This window comes from Dendropsophus ebraccatus, chromosome 4, assembly GCF_027789765.1.
Source record: "Dendropsophus ebraccatus isolate aDenEbr1 chromosome 4, aDenEbr1.pat, whole genome shotgun sequence".
In the NCBI taxonomy this organism is placed as follows: Eukaryota; Metazoa; Chordata; class Amphibia; order Anura; family Hylidae; genus Dendropsophus; species Dendropsophus ebraccatus.
The window spans coordinates 8,136,808-8,158,929 of record NC_091457.1 but is presented as its reverse complement, the minus strand read 5'-3'; the positions used below and the strand labels follow the sequence as shown (position 1 = coordinate 8,158,929).

General features: G+C 49.6%; 1 protein-coding gene across 10 annotated transcripts in view; it reads right to left on the bottom strand.

Annotated features, from left to right (window-relative positions):
- Positions 1 to 284: 284 nt before the first annotated feature.
- Positions 285 to 22,122, bottom strand: part of NAV2 (neuron navigator 2) — a 292,991-nt gene continuing 271,153 nt past the window's right edge. For 9 of the 10 annotated variants that reach the window (XM_069965097.1, XM_069965101.1, XM_069965100.1 and 6 more), the window contains 21 exons: positions 20,610 to 20,770; positions 20,204 to 20,386; positions 18,151 to 18,203; positions 16,324 to 16,347; positions 16,163 to 16,237; positions 13,002 to 13,085; positions 12,412 to 12,523; positions 11,713 to 11,864; positions 9,811 to 9,983; positions 8,092 to 8,245; positions 7,270 to 7,429; positions 6,512 to 6,609; positions 6,265 to 6,360; positions 6,015 to 6,183; positions 5,512 to 5,747; positions 5,251 to 5,405; positions 5,013 to 5,084; positions 4,270 to 4,466; positions 3,937 to 4,055; positions 3,629 to 3,832; positions 285 to 2,389 (listed from right to left, as the gene is read on the bottom strand). In XM_069965097.1, coding sequence (XP_069821198.1) covers positions 2,264 to 2,389; positions 3,629 to 3,832; positions 3,937 to 4,055; positions 4,270 to 4,466; positions 5,013 to 5,084; positions 5,251 to 5,405; positions 5,512 to 5,747; positions 6,015 to 6,183; positions 6,265 to 6,360; positions 6,512 to 6,609; positions 7,270 to 7,429; positions 8,092 to 8,245; positions 9,811 to 9,983; positions 11,713 to 11,864; positions 12,412 to 12,523; positions 13,002 to 13,085; positions 16,163 to 16,237; positions 16,324 to 16,347; positions 18,151 to 18,203; positions 20,204 to 20,386; positions 20,610 to 20,770 — 2,803 coding nt within the window. In that variant the 3' untranslated portion in view covers positions 285 to 2,263. The remainder of the gene's footprint in view (positions 2,390 to 3,628; positions 3,833 to 3,936; positions 4,056 to 4,269; positions 4,467 to 5,012; positions 5,085 to 5,250; positions 5,406 to 5,511; positions 5,748 to 6,014; positions 6,184 to 6,264; positions 6,361 to 6,511; positions 6,610 to 7,269; positions 7,430 to 8,091; positions 8,246 to 9,810; positions 9,984 to 11,712; positions 11,865 to 12,411; positions 12,524 to 13,001; positions 13,086 to 16,162; positions 16,238 to 16,323; positions 16,348 to 18,150; positions 18,204 to 20,203; positions 20,387 to 20,609; positions 20,771 to 22,122) is intronic. The other variant, XM_069965092.1, reaches the window with a different exon arrangement.

The following is a 22,122-nucleotide window of genomic DNA, read 5'->3' as shown; positions in this document are numbered from 1 at the left end:
ATCTAGTGGTCAAAATCTAGTATTAACATAGAATCTTACAGAAGTCGCTGCCCTGTCCCTCTAGTATAGGGATGGGGAACCTGGGATCTCCAGCTGTTGCAAAACTACAACTCCCATCATGCCTGGACAGCCAAAGCTTTAGCTTTGGCTGTCCAGGCATGATGGGAGTTGTAGTTTTGCAACAGGAGGAGAGACAAGGTTTCCTGCCCCAAGCTCTAGTGTCAGCATGTCATGACCCTGTACCCATTCAGTGATCCTTCAGGACACAATCATCAGACTCGGGATAAATAAGCATCGATTTATTATTGATCAGTAATAATTTAAGACTGGTACAATCAGTTTTGTTCGCATTGAAAGGAGACGCGACCGGATCCGACCGCGTGAAAAATCCATCACAAATGGGAAAAAAAAACCTACACGAAATACCCCCCCCCCCATATATCTTTGTAATTTTTTTTCTACTGTTTTTTTTTTTTTTAATTAAAAAAAAAAAAAAAAAAAAATCTCAGCAAAATGCAGCAAATTCCTCCAGTATTTACACTTTGATACAACGTGAACATTTACATCTCAAAAGTCTAAAAACAAAGTATCAACAGTCGGGTGCGATACGTGGCGCGTTTCACCCACAATATACAGTATTGGGGGGGGGGGGGGGGTATATAATCTGTTATAATCGCTCCGGTCTCCTTTATATCATTGTTGCATAGAATCCGTCGGAGATCTGATGATTGGAAGTATCAAAACTTGGAGGGACAGACACTGAGTGATGCGTTTCTTTAACAGTCTGTGTGATACACTCACTTCCGTATCCGAGCTGCCGCCAAAATGTCGGAGAGGTGGAACATAGAAGCTACACGATATAGGATGATAGGAAACAAACAAAAAAAAAAATTTCTAAATATACATCCAGGCAGACCCGCTTCCTGGCGTTAACCGAGGACAATTCAGTGTACCCTAGAAGTATCCGACGCGTTTCGGGGGAGAATCAAAGACTAAAGGAATTGTGACTTATATACAGAATCCCAAAGATATAAATATAGATATATATATTTATTTGTGAAAATCTTCAGTGATATGAAACATCCAGCGGTATTCACAGTTGTGGATTTCAGTGCCGAGCTCTCCGACGCGTTTCATCGCATCTGCTGTATAGCCATTAATTCTGCGTGCCGTCCTTATGGAATCGCGTCTCCGCTCTGACTGGTTTGATGGTCTAGCGTGGAGCATTAAACGTGAGGTATAAAAGAACTGCCCCTATAGCCAGCACCTCTATGTATATAGAGCGAGTGCCCGACGGGTTTCCCAGGCTGTATCTCGTCCTGGCGTCTTTTCCCTTGTAATATGCAAATAAACGGAAATGAATGCAAATCCCTCCCCCCTCAACAAAATGCAAACAAAACTGAAAAGGCAGCAGGTACCTGGGGCCGGTATACAGGTTTAGACAACACTACAAGTCCCAGCATCTCCAGGACACTGGCAGATAGGACCCATCTAGGGAGCTGCAGGTTACCCGCCTCGATTATAAGGCATTGAAGGGTTAGCACCAAAATGGGGGAGGTGGCGGCTTGGAGACATCCATGTGGGAGCAGACGTGTACCTGAGGAAGGACGGGTATGCAGCTCCTGTCTCTCCAGTCCATGGTGCTCGTATATCGTACGCAGCTAGGACCCTGCACAGTGCAATGGGGGGTAGTGTGGAGTGTTACTAGGAACAGACGCCAGGGACAGAAGCCATGGGGTGTCCGGATACCGGCCTGCTGTACCTTGTGTCCGTCTGGGGGGAGCGCCGCTATCTAGTAGCCCCGCCCCATCACGATAGAGGCCCTATCCTATGACAGCAGTTATAGGCTGGCGGTGGCAGAGAGCGCCCTGCATAGCTGTAGAGTGTTTGCGGCAGACGCCCCATCCCCCCAGCAGCACCGGTTTATAGACACCGAAAGCAAGGCAAGCAGCGTAGTCGGCGACTATCTGCACTGAGGTTACCTGGTGACGCTGGCCTGACCAGTACCCCTGTGTTTGGTTGAAGCAGCATAGGCAGTGTACCATCCCCCGCACGGGGAGCAGCCAGGGGCCCCGTCCTGCCAGCTAACAACAATTGGGTTTTTTCAGTGTTTCAGGCGTTTCGGCCTGGTGCATGTAAGGAGTAGTGCAGCCAGTGATTGCGTCAAACAGGGTCCAGCGACCGGCGCCCTCGCCTGTCTGAAAGCCTAAAGTGTCATTGATGTCCTAGCCGGCCGTCAGCGGCCGTTCTCAGTGCATCGCCATCATAGCGCCGACTCCAGGGAGGAATCCAGGAGGTCGTCCTGATGGCTGTTGCTGTTGGAGTCGCTGTCGTAGCTCTGCGGGCTGGAGAAATTGGCCGCTTCCTGGAGCCGCTTCAGCATGTTCACCTGTAAGAGAGAGAGAGGGCAAGGGTGAGGAGCAAGACCCCACAGTCTATAGGTGCTGAGCCCCCTGCTGTATATATACCAGCTATACCTGCAGAGCCCCCCGCTGTATATATACCAGCTATACCCGCAGAGCCCCCTCGCTGTATATATACCAGCTATACCCGCAGAGCCCCCTCGCTGTATATATACCAGCTATACCCGCAGAGCCCCCCCGCTGTGTATGTACCAGCTATACCCGCAGAGCTCCCCACTGTATATATACCAGCTATACCCGCAGAGCTCCCCGCTGTATATATACCAGCTATACCTGCAGAGCCCCCTCGCTGTATATATACCAGCTATACCCGCAGAGCTCTCCGCTGTATATATACCAGCTATACCTGCAGAGCCCCCCGCTGTATATATACCAGCTATACCCGCAGAGCTCCCCGCTGTATATATACCAGCTATACCTGCAGAGCCCCCTCGCTGTATATGTACCAGCTATACCTGCAGAGCCCCCCGCTGTATATATACCAGCTATACCTGCAGAGCTCCCCACTGTATATATACCAGCTATACCTGCAGAGCCCCCCGCTGTATATATACCAGCTATACCTGCAGAGCCCCCTCGCTGTATATGTACCAGCTATACCCGCAGAGCCCCCCGCTGTATATATACCAGCTATACCCGCAGAGCCCCCTCGCTGTATATGTACCAGCTATACCTGCAGAGCCCCCCGCTGTATATATACCAGCTATACCTGCAGAGCCCCCTCGCTGTATATGTACCAGCTATACCTGCAGAGCCCCCCGCTGTATATATACCAGCTATACCTGCAGAGCTCCCCACTGTATATATACCAGCTATACCTGCAGAGCCCCCCGCTGTATATATACCAGCTATACCTGCAGAGCCCCCTCGCTGTATATGTACCAGCTATACCTGCAGAGCCCCCTCGCTGTATATGTACCAGCTATACCTGCAGAGCTCTCCGCTGTACATGTACCAGCTATACCTGCAGAGCTCTCCCCTGTACTCTATAGGTACCAGGTCACCCCTTTATGTGTCTATAGGTTCTAGTACTCCCCATTCTATAGGCACCAGGGCCCCCACTCCATAGGTCTATAGGCAGCAGGGCCCCCACTCCATAGGTCTATAGGCACCAGGGCCCCCACTCCATAGGTCTATAGGCAGCAATGTCGCCCAATCTATAAGGCTGTGACCTCTGAAGATATAAGGCAGCATTGGCTCCTTACCAGAGGGTCTCCATCGCCGTCTCCAGATGACGCTTGCTTGCTCGATGCCCCCTCCCGGGGCACAGAATACCCATCAAACCCAACGTCCTCTGGCCGCAGCTGGAGAAGAGGCGGCCACTCGTGCTGCAGGGGAATGGCTGACCACGGGTAGCTTTCCATTACCCACTTGGCAGGATCTTCCCAGGGGGCTCTTCTGCCGTATAGCTAGAAAGGAAGAAATCCGAGAGATGCATCATGGGAAATTGCAATACTGCACATAATGGTGATGTATAACATATGCTTCTATGTAGAATGATAGCGTCTCCTACCTGCAGCCCTTCTCTGACGGCCTCCAGCAGGTAGGGGATGATGGAGTAATTCCAGAGGTCAGTAAACCAGACTCTGGAGCCATCCACGTCCATCGGGCAGGACAGGAAGAGACGAGGTCCTGGGATGAAAGAGCAGATTAGTGAAAAGATTTATCAGACATCCAGTCACAGGACATATTAGGTTTACTGCCCCTTTAAATCTGGTGTGTGTGTGTGTGTGTGTGTGTGTGTGTGAGAGACACAGCGCCATCTACTGGCAGTTAATGAGAATTACAGGCGATGGCTATAACACAGAGATACTAGATCCTGTCTCCTGTCCTGTCATCCACTCACCAATGGTGACATCCGAGGAGCTGTGAGTCTCCAGAAAGCGATTCAGGTGTTGCCAAACCTTGGGGATCCAGTCTATGATCTTCCCCAGCTCCACGTTTCTCGTTCGGTTGCTCATTTCTGTTTCGATCAGTTTCCTCCGGAGATATCGGCCGAGGAAACCTTTGACGGGCTCAGTGTGGTTAGCGCATAGCACCCATCTGTGTGACGTACGAGGAGGGTTACATCACCACACCACATATCAGAACAAAGGATCTTGATGCAGAATTTTATGTAAAGTTAGGCTATGTTCACACTACATAAAAATACGGCCGTTGTTGCCATCGGCAACAACGGCCGTACTTTTAGCGGGGTGGAACAATGCCTTATTTTCAATGAGATCCCGGCCGGAGCGTATACACATCGTACACGCTCCGCCAGGATCCCGTGCGGGTCCACAAACAACTGACATGTCAGTTTTCTGCGGCCGCAATTCAATTAATTGCGGCCGTAGGCTGTCAGTTCACACAATGAAGCGTGCGGCTCCGGCCGCTTGCTTCACTGTGTGCTATGGGAAGCTCTGATGCGGGCCAGAGCTCTGCGGCCAGAAAAATCATCCGGCCGGTACTTAAGTACCAGCCGGGATGATCCGGGCAGAGACTGGCCGTTCCGTGACCTGCCCGTGGTCACAGAACGGCTGGTCTCATACGTTGTGTGAACATAGCCTAAAACTTAGAATCCAAGAAACTAATCAGGCGGAGACGTACCGGAAGTTATGGTGGAGCTGCAGGTTGGGGGTGGAGGATGTGGCCTGGTTCATGGTCCCGATGATGTATGGGCTGCAGGAAGAAGTAGATGAGTCAATGAGCGGCCTATAGATAACACTGCCTGGTGATGACAGCTTACACACTGGTCTAGGCCGCTGTCACCATCATCCTCGCAGTGCCTCAGATGGAGAGGAATATACACGTATACAGGAGGGGGTGGGGGGGGGGGGGTTATTACCATTTGTGGTATTTGCAGTTCAGGAGGCCATTGAAGATCTCGCCCAGTGAGCTGACGTGATGCAGGTTGTCCAGGATGATGACCAGGGGCATGTCCACCGCATTGTGCTCGCTGTTGCATTGATCGGCGAGGTTGGAGAGATACTGCCGCAGCTCCTGGAGGACACAATGATACACAGTGTTATTAGGCTATTAGAGGCTATATACACAGGTACCTGTAGGGGGCAGAACAGAAGCTTCTGGCATCAACTCCCCTTCTTACCTTACTAGATTTGTGATCTACGTTAAAAGTGGCGATGATCCCATCGCTCAGCTCCCGCCCCTCGCACAGCACCATGTACTCAGACAGACGGTTAGCCAGGTAGGTCTTCCCCGTCCCGCTTGGCCCGGACAGGATAATTCTCCGATGCTCCATCAACAATGAGACGTATCGCTGTAATATCGGCCGAGGGATCAAAGTCTCAAACACCAGACCGTCCAAGCTGTTCTCAGAGAGACCTGAGGGGAATGCAGTAAAGTGATCAGTGCTGCAAACATCAGACATAGAGGTGAAGCTTCAAGCTTCTGGGCCCCAATGCAAGTAGCCTGGGTCACAGCGGTTGTCATCACTACACTGTATACATGATACATAGAGTGTGTGTATACATCATTGTGTACAGCCGCTGCTACACTGTAACAACCCCTCCCCTGTGTGGTCAGCACTTGTCAGTAGTGTCCTCATATAGGCCCAAAATAGTAGGAAAATATAAGGAGAAATGCAGGTACCTTTCAGAGATACAGATATGGTGTCGTTCTCCCCCACCAGGTACCCGCAGGGCAGCAGCTCGGGGGTCCCGGCTGTGTTTGTCCGCTTGATCTCCCCGATGCTGTAACCCAGGACGCTGTCAGAATTCAGGCCCAGCTGTGTCACTGGATCCACGTGCACCAAATATTCCTGCAAAATACACAGCCCGGTTATAGCCACTCAATGCTACAGCCATTCCTTGTCTTATAGGCGGCGGCCCCCAGCACTCACCTTAAATAATCTCCGGACTACACCGTCCAGGACGTCCCATTTTGTTTTGCCGCCAACACCGATGCAACCAATGAGGAAGATACGGGGACGGCACTCCTGCGGGGAGGAACAGATAGGAGCTGTGACTATAGAGCAAGAGTAATGGTGTCCCCCATGAAGTGTCATTACCCACAATCCTTAGCTTCTGCAGAGGAGACAATAGGATAGAGGGGTGATATATACTCTAGGACATGGCGCCATCACTCACCTCTCTCCACTTCATCTCCTCCATAAAGCTGACAACAATCTTCACATGGCGGCTCTCCCTGCGCATGGTACCATCGGCGGAGTCGTCCAACAGCATGTCTGTAAGAGAGACCAGGAGTGAGCAGTGTTAGGTCAAAGGGAGTATATAAAGACCCCCAAAATCTCTCGTCATCAGGGTTGTGTATCATCAGTGAGTGAGTCCAATGGAAGCAGGGGGTAAAGCATGGCACTTATATAGTTAATGGCTCCTATATTCCTCCATTATAGTATATGAGGTTCAGGTCAGGCCCTTTAATATGTAAAGGGTATATACACCTTAGACTTATGTTGGCCGAACGCACCTCTCATGGCGGATTTAGCTGTCGGTACAAGATGTATGGGGCTGTCTAGAACAGCCACAGATTGATGTTGGTGGAATTAGGGGTCAGGCGCAATGGAAAATCACACCTAACCCCTTTGTTCAGATAGAGATAAGCCACAGTGAGAGCGCTCTCCTCCTCATAGAGAACACAGGAGAGCTCGGCCGTGCTGAACGTCCCTGTGTATGGGGAGGATGGGTGGCAGGCGGGAGACTTGACTGTCAGTTATCGAAGGTGTATGGGAGCCTTAAGTCAGTGGAGGAGAAGCTTCTGCCCTCCAGCTGTTGTATAACTACAATATCCCCACATGCCTGGACAGCCAAGGCTTTGGTTATCCAAGTATGATGGGAGTTGTAGTTCCACCACTAGTGGGTGTGAATGTTGATTCTCAATAATGTACCGAGGCTGGAGGACTCCGTCATGGTGACGCCGGGCTGCGGGAATCCTATGGAATGTCTTGGTGAGGAGGAGATGGAGATCTGCGATGGGGTCCTGCTGCATTTCCCCGTATTTTCAGCCTTCAAGCGATCGTTCTCAGATTTCAGCTTCTCAATTTCCGTCTAAAACAGAAGAACAGAACATTAGTCCCATCAGACATTGTGACCGACAGTTGCCTGCAGTATGTAGAACGCTGCCACCATTATCTATTATGTCAACTTCTGGATAAAGCTACAGATGCACTACAAATCCCAGCAGCTTTACTGTTGTCCAGCTCAGCCGCTCATCCCCTGGAGAGACAATGGATCGGAAACGTTTTTCAATTTCATGTATGGTGGTGGTGTGTGGGAGTGACACTGGGACTACGAGGTCAGCACTGGTATTGCAGGGGCATGGTGGTGGTATGTGAAGATACTGCTGCCACTATATGGTCAGCACTGGTATTGCAGGTGCATGGTGGTGGTATGTAAAGGGTGATACTGCCACTATATGGTCAGCACTGGTATTGCAGGTACATGGTGGTGGTGTGTGGGGATGATGCTGCCACTATATGGTCAGCACTGGTATTGCAGGTGGATGGTGGTGGTATGTGGTGGTGATGCTGCCACTATATGGTCAGCACTGGTTGTATGTTTGTAGGGTGGCACTACTACGATCGTATAGATGTGGTATGTAGGGTGACAAACTCTATGTCTGCAGTACTGAGGCAGTATGGTAAAGCATTGGTATGAGGTGTGGTAGTACGGCAGTGTGGGGTGGTAGTACTACAATGGCGGCTTCCTACCTGCATCCTGTTCATGGCCTCACGCAGTGTATCCAGCTGATGTGCGGAGCTCAGGGCTTCCAGTCGGATGTCGGTCAGCTTCATCTCCTTGTCGCGGAGCTCATTGCGCAGCTGCAGGACGCTGTCGGCCTCGTTCACTGAGCAGTCAGAGAGTCTGTAGAGAAAACATTGAGTTTATACGGCCGTGTCCTTACAGGAACCTTCCGGAGACAGAATCCAGGCCGGATACACTGGCAGCAATCGCAGATTATGAATCCAATCTATATTTACTACAATTTAACAAACCATCAAGGAGACTAAACTGTGACGCTGCCAGAACCGAGCAGGAATGTTATAAACTCGGAGGCGTCATTAATATTGTGTCCATAAAATGGGGCTCCGGCTATACAGGATCACAGCTGCGTGTAAGGCGAGCGGATCTGTCAGCAGAGCAGGAGTATGGGGAGCGCTCTGATCTGCTGTCAGCCACAATGGGAAACAAACTATATAGGAAACATTACACCACATGGATGCTCAGCCAAGCCGAGAGTTCATGTAGATAGAGTGTCATGGCGTCTGGCATTCTGGTACCCTGTCAAGTATGACATCACTGTAAATGGAGGCTCAGACTGTAACCCCTGCCAGTTGTGTAATCGGAGGCTCAGGCCGTAACCTCTGCCGGCAGTGTGATCGGAGGCTCAGACTGTAACCCCTGCCGGCAGTGTGATCTGAGGCTCAGACTGTAACCCCTGCCGGCAGTGTGATCGGAGGCTCAAACTGTAACCCCTGCTGGCAGTGTGATCGGAGGCTCAGACTGTAACCTCTGCCGGCAGTGTGATCGGAGGCTCAGACCGTGGTCCCTGCTGGCAGTGTGATCGGAGGCTCAGACCGCAACTTCTGCCGGCAGTGTGATCGGAGGCTCATGCCGTAACCCCTGCCGGCAGTGTGATCGGAGGCTCAGACTGTAACCCCTGCCGGCAGTGTGATCTGAGGCTCAGACTGTAACCCCTGCCGGCAGTGTGATCGGAGGCTCAAACTGTAACCCCTGCTGGCAGTGTGATCGGAGGCTCAGACCGTGGTCCCTGCTGGCAGTGTGATCGGAGGCTCAGACCGCAACTTCTGCCGGCAGTGTGATCGGAGGCTCAGACTGTAACCCCTGGCGGCAGTGTAATTGGAGGCTCAGGCCATGGTCCCTGCTGGCAGTGTAATCGGAGGCTCAGACCACAACCCCTGCTGGCAGTGTGATCAGAGGCTCAGACTGTAACCTCTGCCGGCGCTGTGATCGGAGGCTCAGGCTGTGGCCCCTGCCAGCAGTGTAATCGGAGACTATCTCTCCCTTGCATAAAAACAGGCATCCCCTTGGGGAAGGTTTCAGAGTTCCTGATCCTTTTGTGACGTCTGTTGCGATGATCTGCATCGCATCGCTTGTCCTGACAGGATGGTGAGGATTTCTGTAATTACCTGGTAATTGATCCATTATGGCTTATATAGCAATTACATGATTAGCGGATTGTAAGCTTACAGGGACAGGCAGGAGCCTGGAGCTGAAATCACAGCGCAGCAGGATGGATCTGCTACTTACTAAACCACGACACGTCTGCAACATGTGAACACGGCATATGGAACTATACACAGGTTCATATTGGGCGCTAAGAGCAGAGATGGCGTAGTAAGAGGTGAACGTATTACATGAACCAGAAAGATCAGGATGAACACATAACATTGTGATCGGCCACTTACAGGGAGCTGGACTGCGAGCTTCTCATGAGCGGCGTGGACAGAATCGTGTTGCTATGCGGCAGCTTTGGTGAGGATGGCAGCGAGGAATCCGTCATCTCCTCAATGTCAGAATGGGAGGAGGCAGATTTGGGCGACTTCTTCTTGCCAAAAGCTTGTTTGAAGGAGCTTCTCAGCTGTAAGGAAAGATGGATATAGTGAGCGGTGTCAGCGGCAGAGTCCGGGGCTGGAGATGGAGCACACAGACGTGATGGGGGAGGAGGGAGATGAGCTGCGGAGGTGAATGATGGCTACGAGGTGAAGAATGAGGGGGGATGTGATGAGAGGAGGAGTGATGGGGGGCTGCAGACCTTACCTCATTCACCTGGGACAGGACAAGCAAGCAGAAGGGAACGGGACGGGAGAAAAACAAAAAAAAGACAATTAAGCAGACAGGAAAATGCCGTATGCACCAAATACAGACAAATACGAGCGGGAGACATCCTGACCCTAATGGCAGGAGCGCTGGTCATATACACAGATAGAGGGGCGTATGACACAGGATCTAAGCTGGATGAATACCATGGAAGAACAATACAGCCAGCTTCTGTCATAGAGAATGAGCGCTGCTCTGGAGGACAGTGCTATCTGCGTATCTTACAATGACACTACATGCTTATTCAGCTGACGACCATCTTTCCCATTCTGATACATGTGCATGCTCAGCTGGGTGTATATATATATATATATATATATATATATATATATATATATATATATATATATATATACACACACACTATGAATAGGGAGAAGGCGGATCTGTGTGTATGACCGGCTTACATTTATTAGAGGAGAAAAAACAAAAGCAGGAACAGTAAACCTACAGTCTGCAGCTTATAATAGTGCTGAAGCGTTATAAGAGGAGCGGACATCAGTCTGACACATAGATGTAAATGTTTCTAGACGTCCTCAGCACTGGACATATGACTATAGGGGGCAATGAAAGTTCTGGACTTAAATTGGCTTATAACAGAGGGCAATTGTAGCATAATGCAGACTTTAGGTGTAGTGCCCCTTTAAGAAACATCAAGCCCTAACAGTAATACAAAGCCATTTATACCGGGAAGGCAAACCACATAAAAGCACAAGAATATCAACTGGTTATGACATAAAAGCACATAAGAGGGAGGCGAGACCACCATGCACCTGCAATACTAGTGCTTACCATAGAGTGGCAGTGTCACCCTCACATACCACCACTATGCACCTGCAATACTAGTGCTGACCATATAGTGGCAGTGTCACCCCCATATACCACCACCATGCACCTGCAATACTAGTGCTTACCATTTAGTAGCAGTGTCACCCTCACACACCACCACCATGCACCTGCAATACTAGTGCTTACCATAGAGTGGCAGTGTCACCCTCACACACCACCACTATGCACCTGCAATACTAGTGCTGACCATATAGTGGCAGTGTCACCCCCATATACCACCACCATGCACCTGCAATACCAGTGCTGACCATACAGTGGCAGCATCATCCACACAGCACCACCATACATCTGCAATACCAGTGCTGACCATATAGTGGCAGCATCATCCACACAGCACCACCATACATCTGCAATACCAGTGCTGACCATATAGTGGCAGCATCATCCACACACTACCATCACCATGCACCTGCAATACCAGAGCAGACCATATAGTGGCAGTGTCACCCCCACCATACACCTGCAATACCAGTGCTGACCACATAGTGGCAGTGTCACCCCAACAGTCATAGCTCCAAGGATCACACGTTGATCATTGATTATTTTAGTGCAAAGGTGGAGGACTCCTATAAGGTTGTGGTCTGGGGAAGGGGAGACTATCATCATTATAGCACAGTATACGCCGATGCCCGTATACACACCCAATTCTTTCGGTTCTTCTTCTTCTTGGAATCGCTCTCCACGTTGCTGCCCACGCTGGAGTGACTTGTGGCGCTGTTAATGCTGGAGACGCTATCGGACGAGTGCTGCCGCCGGATCCGCAGGTCAGCTGACTGCGATGTCCCGTTTCCTGCTAGGAAATAGTCCAATCATTTACTCACGGTAAAAAAATAAATAAATATATATATATATATATATATATATATATATATATATATATATTAGGGCAAGTCCGAGAAATGAGAGTGCTACTGAGACTTGTGGTTCTACTGTTGTCCTGTCTATATCTATAAGTGCACCACAGCGCCACCTACAGGTGTTAGGGTACAAACCCACACACCGTATACGCAGCAAATACGCAGCAGTTTGATGGTGAAGATTTGATGCTGTGTTCAGTTATTTAGATCTAATCTGCTGCGTATTTGCTGCATATCGCAGCAGTCAATACGCTGCGTATACGGTGTGTGTGTTTATACCCTTAGTGTAAGTTATTACAGTATCTGGCCCTGATATGAAGTGAACCCCCTCACACAGACTGGTGGTCCCTAGGTTCTCTGCAGACTATTGCACAGACTGGCACTATGGTTACACACCTGGGTTGTCTAGCACTCAGCAAATTGCATCAGAAATCACCTGGAGACAGGACGTGGCCCCCAGGGGCGGAGGCTGCCTATTATTACCTTTGCAGCTGAGCTCTGGGGTGTTGATGACTCCGTTGATGGCCGCCTGTGCCGCTGCATTCTGCTTTTTCAGTTGTTCTATGGTTTTCCTTAACTCGTTCAGCTCTGAATCCTGGGAACAAAGAAAAGTAGTTTTGCAACAGCTGGAAATCCGCGAGTCATGGCCCTTTTACACGGGACGATTGATCGTTCGTCTTTGCACGATAACGGTCAAATTCGAACAATAATCGTACGTGTAAACGCAGCGAACGATCAAACGACGAGCAAAAAATCATTCATTTTGATCTTTCAACATGTTCGCAAATCGTCGTTGATCGTTCGCAAAAAATTCGCAGATCGTTCAGTGTAAACATTCTTTTAGCGATTTCACCTATGTGTGAGATAGGCTTAAACGATCGCATAGCGAATTTTCTGTACGATGTATCGTTCCGTCTAAACGCTGATCGTTATAAAAAAAACATTTTTAATTCAAAATCGTTAATCGTGCGATCGGGCGAATTATCGCACTGTGTAAAAGTACCATTAGGGAACGCTGTCCTAGGGCAATGACCTCCAGCTGCTGCTAGACTACAACTCCCAGCAGCACTCACCTTCTGCTCTGCCGACATGGTGAGACTCTGCAGCCGGATTGTCATGTTGCTTAAACTTTGTTCGAAGGCAGCGACGAGGTGAGCCTGGAATAAAGCAGAGAATAATATAAACCACACAATGCAAAAACATACAACATCCGGGATTAAGAGATCTAAAAGGCAGGATGTATGAGCGGTATGGTGTATATATGAGCAGTATGGTGTATATATGAGCGGTATGGTGTATGTATGAGCGGTATGGTGTATGTATGAGCGGTATGGTATATGTATGAGCGGTATGGTATATGTGTGTATGAGCGGTATGGTATATGTGTGTATGAGCGGTATGGTGTATGTATGAGCGGTATGGTGTATGTATGAGCGGTATGGTATATGTATGAGCGGTATGGTATATGTATGAGCGGTATGGTGTATGTATGAGCGGTATGGTGTATGTATGAGCAGTATGGTGTATGTATGAGCGGTATGGTGTATGTATGAGCGGTATGGTGTATGTATGAGCGGTATGGTGTATGTATGAGCGGTATGGTGTATGTATGTATGTATGATGCCGCTCAGCTCATATCCTTGCATACACAATACACTTAGACTGAGGCGGAGGTGGTTTGAAGGGCAGGTAGTACCATGTAGACTGGGTCCCAATCACACCTGGCGGTCATCTTGGAAACTAATTGTCAGCTCTGCAGGTTACTGACCATTACTGTATAACAACAGTCTAGTAATAGCCACTTGAATTGCTCCTGTCCGTCTGGACGGTTCCTTACACCAGGGTGACTAAACCTACAGTCACTGCTATGTGGTTGAGTGCAATCTATTGTTCTCTGTCATCAGCCATTTCTGGAAGAGGAGACATTGGAGTAACTTAAAGGGGTTATCCAGCGCTATAAAAACATGGCCACTTTCCCCCTACTGTTGTCTCCAGTTTGGGTGGGGTTTTGAAACTCAGTTCCATTGAAGTAAATGGAGCTTAATTGCAAACTGCACCATCACTAGATGAGACAGGAGATGAATGGCAGATCACCGGAGACACTTATAGGCAGTGCATAGAGGCTTGAGTCATGTGATCACAGCTACATCCTAATAGAGAAGAGCTGCAGTATAAAGCAGGAGGGACACAACAGCAGATGGATGGATTTCAGACTACCACAGACTCCAATAGACAATCATTAGAGTAATAGGCAGACAATATCAGGTAAGGTATCCCCCTATACTCCTTTCATGTTTGGGATGTTCCTTTGATACCTCTGTGTCATAAGTGATGCGTATGAGGAGACACAAAGTTCCTTTACATCAATCAAGTGAACAATATGGAGATTCCCGTCCTGTGAGTCAGAGTGGCTCCTTCATCTATCTATATATATATATCCGTCCACCTGGGTGATAGAAAGCCACTGGACAATGAAGGCGAGCGCTATACAGGGACACACGTAGGAAGCGACAGAGACGTAAACAGCGTCCATGCTTCTGCTTAGTCACCTAAAACACACTCACCGGAGCGCGACAAATCCACAGCGGAGCCCTGTGCAAACATTTACTGAGAAAACAAGGAGGCAGAGACAAAGGAGGAGCAGGATGTGTGCGCTGTGTGCATTGTGTCCTAACACAACAAACAGGACGTGAGAATCTGCGGACAGGAGCTGCTCAGCCACACAGCATGGCTTCTTATCAGAGGAAGGCAAATTAAAGGGGCCTCTAACCCCGTAGTCAGGAGAGTGGCTGATAACAGGGAACAATAGATTGCATTCATCTGTCAATACAAGTCGGCCACACAGTTACCTCTGCTGCATTGCATGGAAGCACCTGCCCCCCTCCTCCACCGTGCTGCATGGAAGAGCCTGCCTCTCCCCTGTGCTGCATGGAGGTGGCTGCCCCCCTGTGCTGCATGGAGGAGGCTGCCCCCCTGTGCTGCATGGAGGAGGCTGCCCCCCTGTGCTGCATGGAGGAGGCTGCCCCCCTGTGCTGCATGGAGGAGGCTGACCCCCGGTGCTGCATGGAGGAGGCTGACCCCCGGTGCTGCATGGAGGAGGCTGACCCCCGGTGCTGCATGGAGGAGGCTGACCCCCGGTGCTGCATGGAAGAGCCTGCCTCTCCCCTGTGCTGCATGGAGGAGGCTGCCCCCCTGTGCTGCATGGAGGAGGCTGACCCCTGGTGCTGCATGGAGGAGGCTGACCCCCGGTGCTGCATGGAGGAGGCTGACCCCCGGTGCTGCATGGAGGAGGCTGACCCCCGGTGCTGCATGGAGGAGGCTGACCCCCGGTGCTGCATGGAGGAGGCTGACTCCCTGTGCTGCATGGAGGAGGCTGACCCCCTGTGCTGTATGGAGGAGGCTGACCCCCTGTCCTGCATGGAGGAGGCTGACCCCCTGTCCTGCATGGAGGAAGCTGACCCCCCTGTGCTGCATGGAGGAAGCTGACCCCCCTGTGCTGCATGGAGGAAGCTGACCCCCCTGTGCTGCATGGAGGAAGCTGACCCCCCCCGTGCTGCATGGAGGAAGCTGACCCCCCCGTGCTGCATGGAGGAAGCTGACCCCCCCGTGCTGCATGGAGGAAGCTGACCCCCCCGTGCTGCATGGAGGAAGCTGACCCCCCCCGTGCTGCATGGAAGAGTCTGACCCCCTGTGCTAAATGGAGGAAGCTGACCCCCCCGTGCTGCATGGAGGAGTCTGACCCCCTGTGCTGCATGGAGGAGTCTGACCCCCTGTGCTGCATGGAGGAGTCTGACCCCCTGTCCTGCATGGAAGAAGGTGCCCCCTTGTGCTACATGGAGGAGGCTGCCCCCTTGTGCTACATGGAGGAAGCTGACCCCCCTGTGCTGCATGGAGGAGTCTGACCCCCCCCCCCCCGTGCTGCATGGAGGAGTCTGACCTTCCCGTGCTGCATGGAGGAGTCTGACCCCCCCCCGTGCTGCATGGAGGAGTCTGACCCCCCCGTGCTGCATGGAGGAGTCTGACCCCCCCATGCTGCATGGAGGAGGCTGCCCCCTTGTGCTGCATGGAGGAGGCTGCCCCCTTGTGCTGCATGGAGGAGGCTGCCCCCTTGTGCTACATGGAGGAGGCGGACCCCCTGTGCTGCATGGAGGAGTCAGACCGCCCCCCCCCCCCCCCCCGTGCTGCATGGAGGAGGCTGCCCCCTTGTGCTCCATGGAGGAGGCTGACCACTTACATTGGCGCTCAGCTGGGTTGTCAGGGCAGACACTTTCTCCTGGGAGGCGTCCAACTCTCTCCGTAACTTGCGAATCTAGAAAATAAGCCACAAATAGTTAAAGAGCTGCCCGCCGCCCACCACAGCCTGCAGTAACAGGAGGTATCAGAGAGGGTACTGACCTCAGACTGGCACTTCTCTTCTGGCTGCAAAACATAAAGAAAGAAACCATTGAAGTGTGATGTGTAACCCAGATACAGGATATATTCATCCATCATCATCTATATATAGCGGCCGGCCCTCACTCCCTGCATTTCCCTTATTTGGCCGTTTTTGATAAAACTTTACTGCATTAGGTAAGAGACTGGCAAAACCCCCAAACAAACCGCCCCACCCCCAATGCCGCAGACTTAACACCCAAGTCATGAATCTGATACCATCCTGCTGGAACAAGAGCTGTGAAGGTGTCACATTCCTGTGAGGGGGAGATCACCGGACAATAACCTCACAATGGTCACTAGTTCTTAAAGGGGAACTCTAGAAAAATGTGTTTTTTTTTCCTTATATAAAGATTTTTAGTTTACTTCTATGCAAAAAAAAATCTCTAGACTTCCAGTACTTATCAGTTGCTGTATGTCCTGCAGGAAGTGGTGTATTCTCTCCGGTCTGACACAGCGCTCTCTGCTGCCACCGCTGTCCATGTCAGGAACTGTCCAGAGCAGGAGAGGTTTTCTATGGGGATTTGCTGCTGCTCTGGACAGTTCCAGAGATGGACAGAGGGCACTATGGCAGACTGGATAGAATACACCACTTCCTGCAGGGCATACAGCAGCTAATAAGTACTGGAAGACTGGAGATTTTTTACATAGAAAATAATACAAATCTATATCACTTTCTAAAACCAGTTGATTTGAAAGAAAAAAAAATGCAGGAGAACCCTTTAATGTTAGGAGGGGTCCGCACCTCTAAGTGGTCACTTTACCTTACAGCTAGGAGGGGTCCGTATCAAGGTTTATAGGGGCTCTAAACCCACAAGAAAAATGCTCCAATAATAGCGGGAAAGAGCCTCCTCTAAAGCAAATTTTCTATTCCGCTCAATGAATGATCTCCTTCCGTTTTGTGTATACAGCTCTGATGCACGTCTAAGTGTCTCCATGGAGACAGACTACAAACGCTCCCTCTGTAGTATGATGCTAGTGTGCAGTAGTACTATTTTCTATCTGTCTCCCCTACTTCTTGATAATAGGGGACAGAACAGTGACAATGAGACTGTAGGATCAGACTACACAGGGTTTGTTTGTAGTCTGTTACCATGGAGACACAGATTTTTTTTTTCTTTTTAGAATAAAATAATCCCTCTGCTGTCACCTGTTTCCTACCTGTCTCTAATAAAGACAGAGCAGCTCATTGATAGAGCAATATGGGATGTGTATAACTGCATAGCAGACAGAAGAGTCCATTCAGTTGAGACAAGTTGGGTGACTGCCCCAATTAAAGCCAATACTGACAGCCACCCAGCTTTTCCAAGAACAGATACACAGATGAGGCAACAATAGGAGACAACATGGCAGCTGTACTTTGGGGGAAGGGGGGGGGGTCATTACTGTTTGTGTTTTTACACCTTCCCCCTTTTTACTGTCCCTGCCTGGAAAGCTGCAGGTTTAAGGGTCTTGTAAAACCCTGAGGAGTCTGCGGCCATTGTTAAGGTGACAACGTCAGAAGGAAATGCAGACAAGTGTTATAGGAGCTGTGGGGGATTCCTCACATTCTACAGATTCTCAATCAGAGAGGTAATCCTGCCGAGCGGCACCTGGCGCCACCCGAGGAGCGGGAGCTGATGCCACAAGAAGGGCTCCGACCCCATAAATAGCCAAGCGGGGGAGTCACAGACTGCTCTCCCCCATCATCTGCTCTAACACAATAAGAATGAAAGAATACAATGGAAAATTCCTGGATGATCAGCTAAGTATATAAAGTAACTATAATACAGTAAGATGTCTAGTACTTACAGTGGAGTATACAGAAGACGTGCTGGAGACCAGAGACAGCGAAGACCCGTGAACTGTGAGGAAAAAAAAGAAGGAGGACACATCAGATACATAGAGGACTACAGAGGAGCCCGACTGATGACCTACATGGTGTACTGAGGGGATAGGCAGAAAACCCACCTCCATCCCCAACATACTTTACACTGCAGCGCTGCCTGGTCACAGTAGATGCTGCGTTTAAGCCCAATATACATATACAGCATTTACAGCAGAATAGTGAGTGCAGCTCTGGGGTATATTACAGGATGTAACTCAGGATCAGTAATGTAATGTATGTACACAGTGATCCCACCAGCAGAATAGTGAGTGCAGCTCTGGAGTATAATACAGGATCAGTAATGTAATGTATGTACACAGTGATCCCACCAGCAGAATAGTGAGTGCAGCTCTGGAGTATAATACAGGATGTAACTCAGGATCAGTAATGTAATGTATGTACACAGTGACCCCACCAGCAGAATAGTGAGTGCAGCTCTGGGGTATAATACAGGATGTAACTCAGGATCAGTAATGTATGTACACAGTGACCTCACCAGCAGAATAGTGAGTGCAGCTCTGGAGTATAATACATGATCAGTATAGGATAGGCCTCCACAAATCAGTGTTATTTATCTTCTAGTTAGGTCTCCATTGGTCACAGGCAGCGTCATTCAGGTTGTAGAGGCTGCTTATCCTTGAAATGTTCTTTCTATAGACAATGGATTGTTTCCATCTCTGGAGGAGTGTGTGTTTTTACACCAGACCTTTCCTATCGCTATACTGGTGATTGCTTTTCTGTGATGTTGGTTTTGCATGTTCAGTCCACCCCCGCCCCCCCATAAGCGTTAACCACTGCTAAACCTGCCCGTCCGCCCCTGCAGCCACCTGGTTGCGCTCCTTAAGGTGACGTGATAAGTGGATTGTTCCTCAGAGCTATTTGTGAATCAACAAGCCTTAGACGAAGGGTGAAAAGCCACTGATCAGGTGACCTCCGCCTGCAAACAACACCCTGAGGACATAGGCTGCTAATTGGCCATAACAATGCAGGATCTGTGGAAAGCTGGGTACTGTCACGGCCGCCATCTTTGTAATGGGAATGTTCTTAAGAGAAGGCTGGCATAAGGCATACACTGTCAGTAGCTGATGGCAGATCAGGAGGACACTGCCTAGAGGCCCCATAGACAGAACAGGAGACTGAAGCGGCCGGGTGCAGGGCGCCTACGGCTTAAGCCTGCGATATTTCTCAGGTATCATCACTTCTCAGTTACAGAGATATCACAGTCCTTGGCTTCATCTGTCACTCCAGCAGAAAGGATTCAAAACTAAGAAACTTTATCACTTATGGAGACAAAGGTTCAGACAAGAGCGGATAAGGAGAAACTTAATAGCTTCCCTGCTGCGGGCTGTAACACACAGGACGGAAGCCGGAATATTCTATGTATCTGCTTCCAGGAAAGCTGGGTGACTGCACTCCTGGCCACAATTCCCAGGCTCCACCATACATAGGTGACAATGCAGCCTGGGAAAGTGATAACCTGATGTTATACCTGGTTTTCAGGGACAGGTAGTATCCATATGAGCATGTGTGAGACTTCCCACCAGTGTCACAGTACAGACCATACGCAGCGTCGCCTCAACACGAAATGTCATCTCTTATCTGTCACTAATACCCTGCAGGTGGCTGTAATACAGAGTTATTTGCCCCGCAGCAAGAACATCGCACAACAACAACAACAGCAGCGCCACCGTGGTGGGGAGACGCTGACGGGGTTCATTCCCAGCCGATCTTATGTCACAGCGGAAAAGTACATAACTAGAGGCTACAGCAGGTGAAGATAGAGCTGTCTGTCAGCTGTAGGTATACGGTATATACTGATCCAGAATTAAAGCAAGTAATATATTCCAGAGCTGCACTCACTATTCTGCTAATGTACTGGACATATGATCAGGGATCAGTGTTGTGTTCCAGTGGACAGAACCCATTTGACCACACTGAGAAGCTGACTCACTGGTCGCTGACTATTTAGACACTTACCTTCTTCAAAGCCGTCACGGAAAGATCCGGATCGGCTCATGGTTCTTGTCTTCTCATCCAGGGACATGGAGCTGTTCCTGAATCGCGGTTCCCCGTAGTGTTCGCCATCCGTGTTGGAGAGGCTGTGAGTCCGTAGCATGGTGGAGTTGGATAAACTCATGTGAGCGGCCGTTGTAGGACTTGCTGAAAAAGGGAAGAAATCACAGAGTACAATGAGTGACATCATCAGGGGAACTCATTACATCATATGTGTTACCCACCAAGGGGGTCTATGATGTAAGATGTGTTACTATACAATGACTCATTGTGATCGGGACCCCTGATCTTGAGTATCACTAGGTTAGTGACCCGTCATTGCTCGCACATTATATAGAGTCCTGCTCCACTAGTCCAAACATAGACTCACCGAGCTGGGCAAAATTAAACCTGGTGCCAGAGGGCGAGGTGATGCTGGAGCCGGGTGAGAAGGGCGAGCTGCTGGCCGTGTCCTGGAGGCCGCTGGATGAATGAGAGCGCAGCCATTCCTTGGTGTCATCTTGGTTTCGGAGCTGAGAGGATGGAGCGTACCTGAGTGCAACAAGTGACCGGTTAAATGGGCGACAGTGATCAATAAAGACATCCGCATAACATCCCATAGCGTCCCACACCCCAAGCAGTCAGCAGATGGTACAGGGGGAGTCATGTTCACTAGAGACAAGCGTCTGAGCATCATCTCTAATTACCGTCAGCACCGTACACATCACTACTATAAGAGCCCTAAAACAATCTATTCTCTCTATGTGTGCCTAGATAAGCTGGGTGACCACCCACATGGCCGCCATTACAGCATCTTCAGGGGTGGTCCCCCAGTTTATACCACCTACTTCTGCGGCAATCCATCCAATATGTCTCAACATCTGATTGTTCAGAAGTCTGGGAAAGCTGGGTGACAACCCTTCCATGAGCTGTAGTGGTGCCCAGCTTTCCTACAAATGGATCTTACAGCAATAAATGTAGAAGATATAGGATCAAATGAACATGTCACGTACACATCTCTGGTCTATTAATAATGGCTGCCGTGACAATGATGGGTACAACCCCAACGTCAGGCCAAGTCTGTAACACACAGGAAAACCCAGCACCATGCAACACAGACACAGCGAACAACAAATCCCAGACAGATGAGGAGAGATTCACTGACTGCCTGCAGGAGAGGGGGGCGCTGTGCTCCAGGGGGTCACTACACAGCAAAACCATCACTTCTAATGCTACTACCCATAAGCGTCAACAAACCACAGGACGTCACTATATAGTATAGGTTCTATTATATTATATATACACTCCTCCTCCTCCTATAATATCACTAAAAGACTGGACACATGAAGACAACGGATCACAAGGAGATAACGTCCACTAACCACTATACACCTGACTATAGGTAACATATACAATCCATCCCTGAGTCACCTACATCTCTGGTACTGATCCTGAGTTACTGATCCTGTGTTATACTCCAGAGCTGCACTCACTATTCTGCTGGTGGGGTCACTGTGTACATACATTACATTACTGATCCTGTACTGATCCTGAGTTACATCCTGTGTTATACCCCAGAGCTGCACTCACTATTCTGCTGGTGGGGTGACTGTGTACATACATTACATTACTGATCCTGAGTTACATCCTGTATTATACCCCAGAGCTGCACTCACTATTCTGCTGGTGGGGTCACTGTGTACATACATTACATTACTGATCCTGAGTTACATCCTGTATTATACTCCAGAGCTGTAATCATTGTGGGGTATCTCCTTTTCTTTAGTAATGTTACATACGACACAGTCAAGACCTTTCATGCAAAACACAGACAATAAAGATGGAATAATATACAATAATCATAGACATGGAGTCAGACAGAGACCCCCACAGCCATAGTGGAG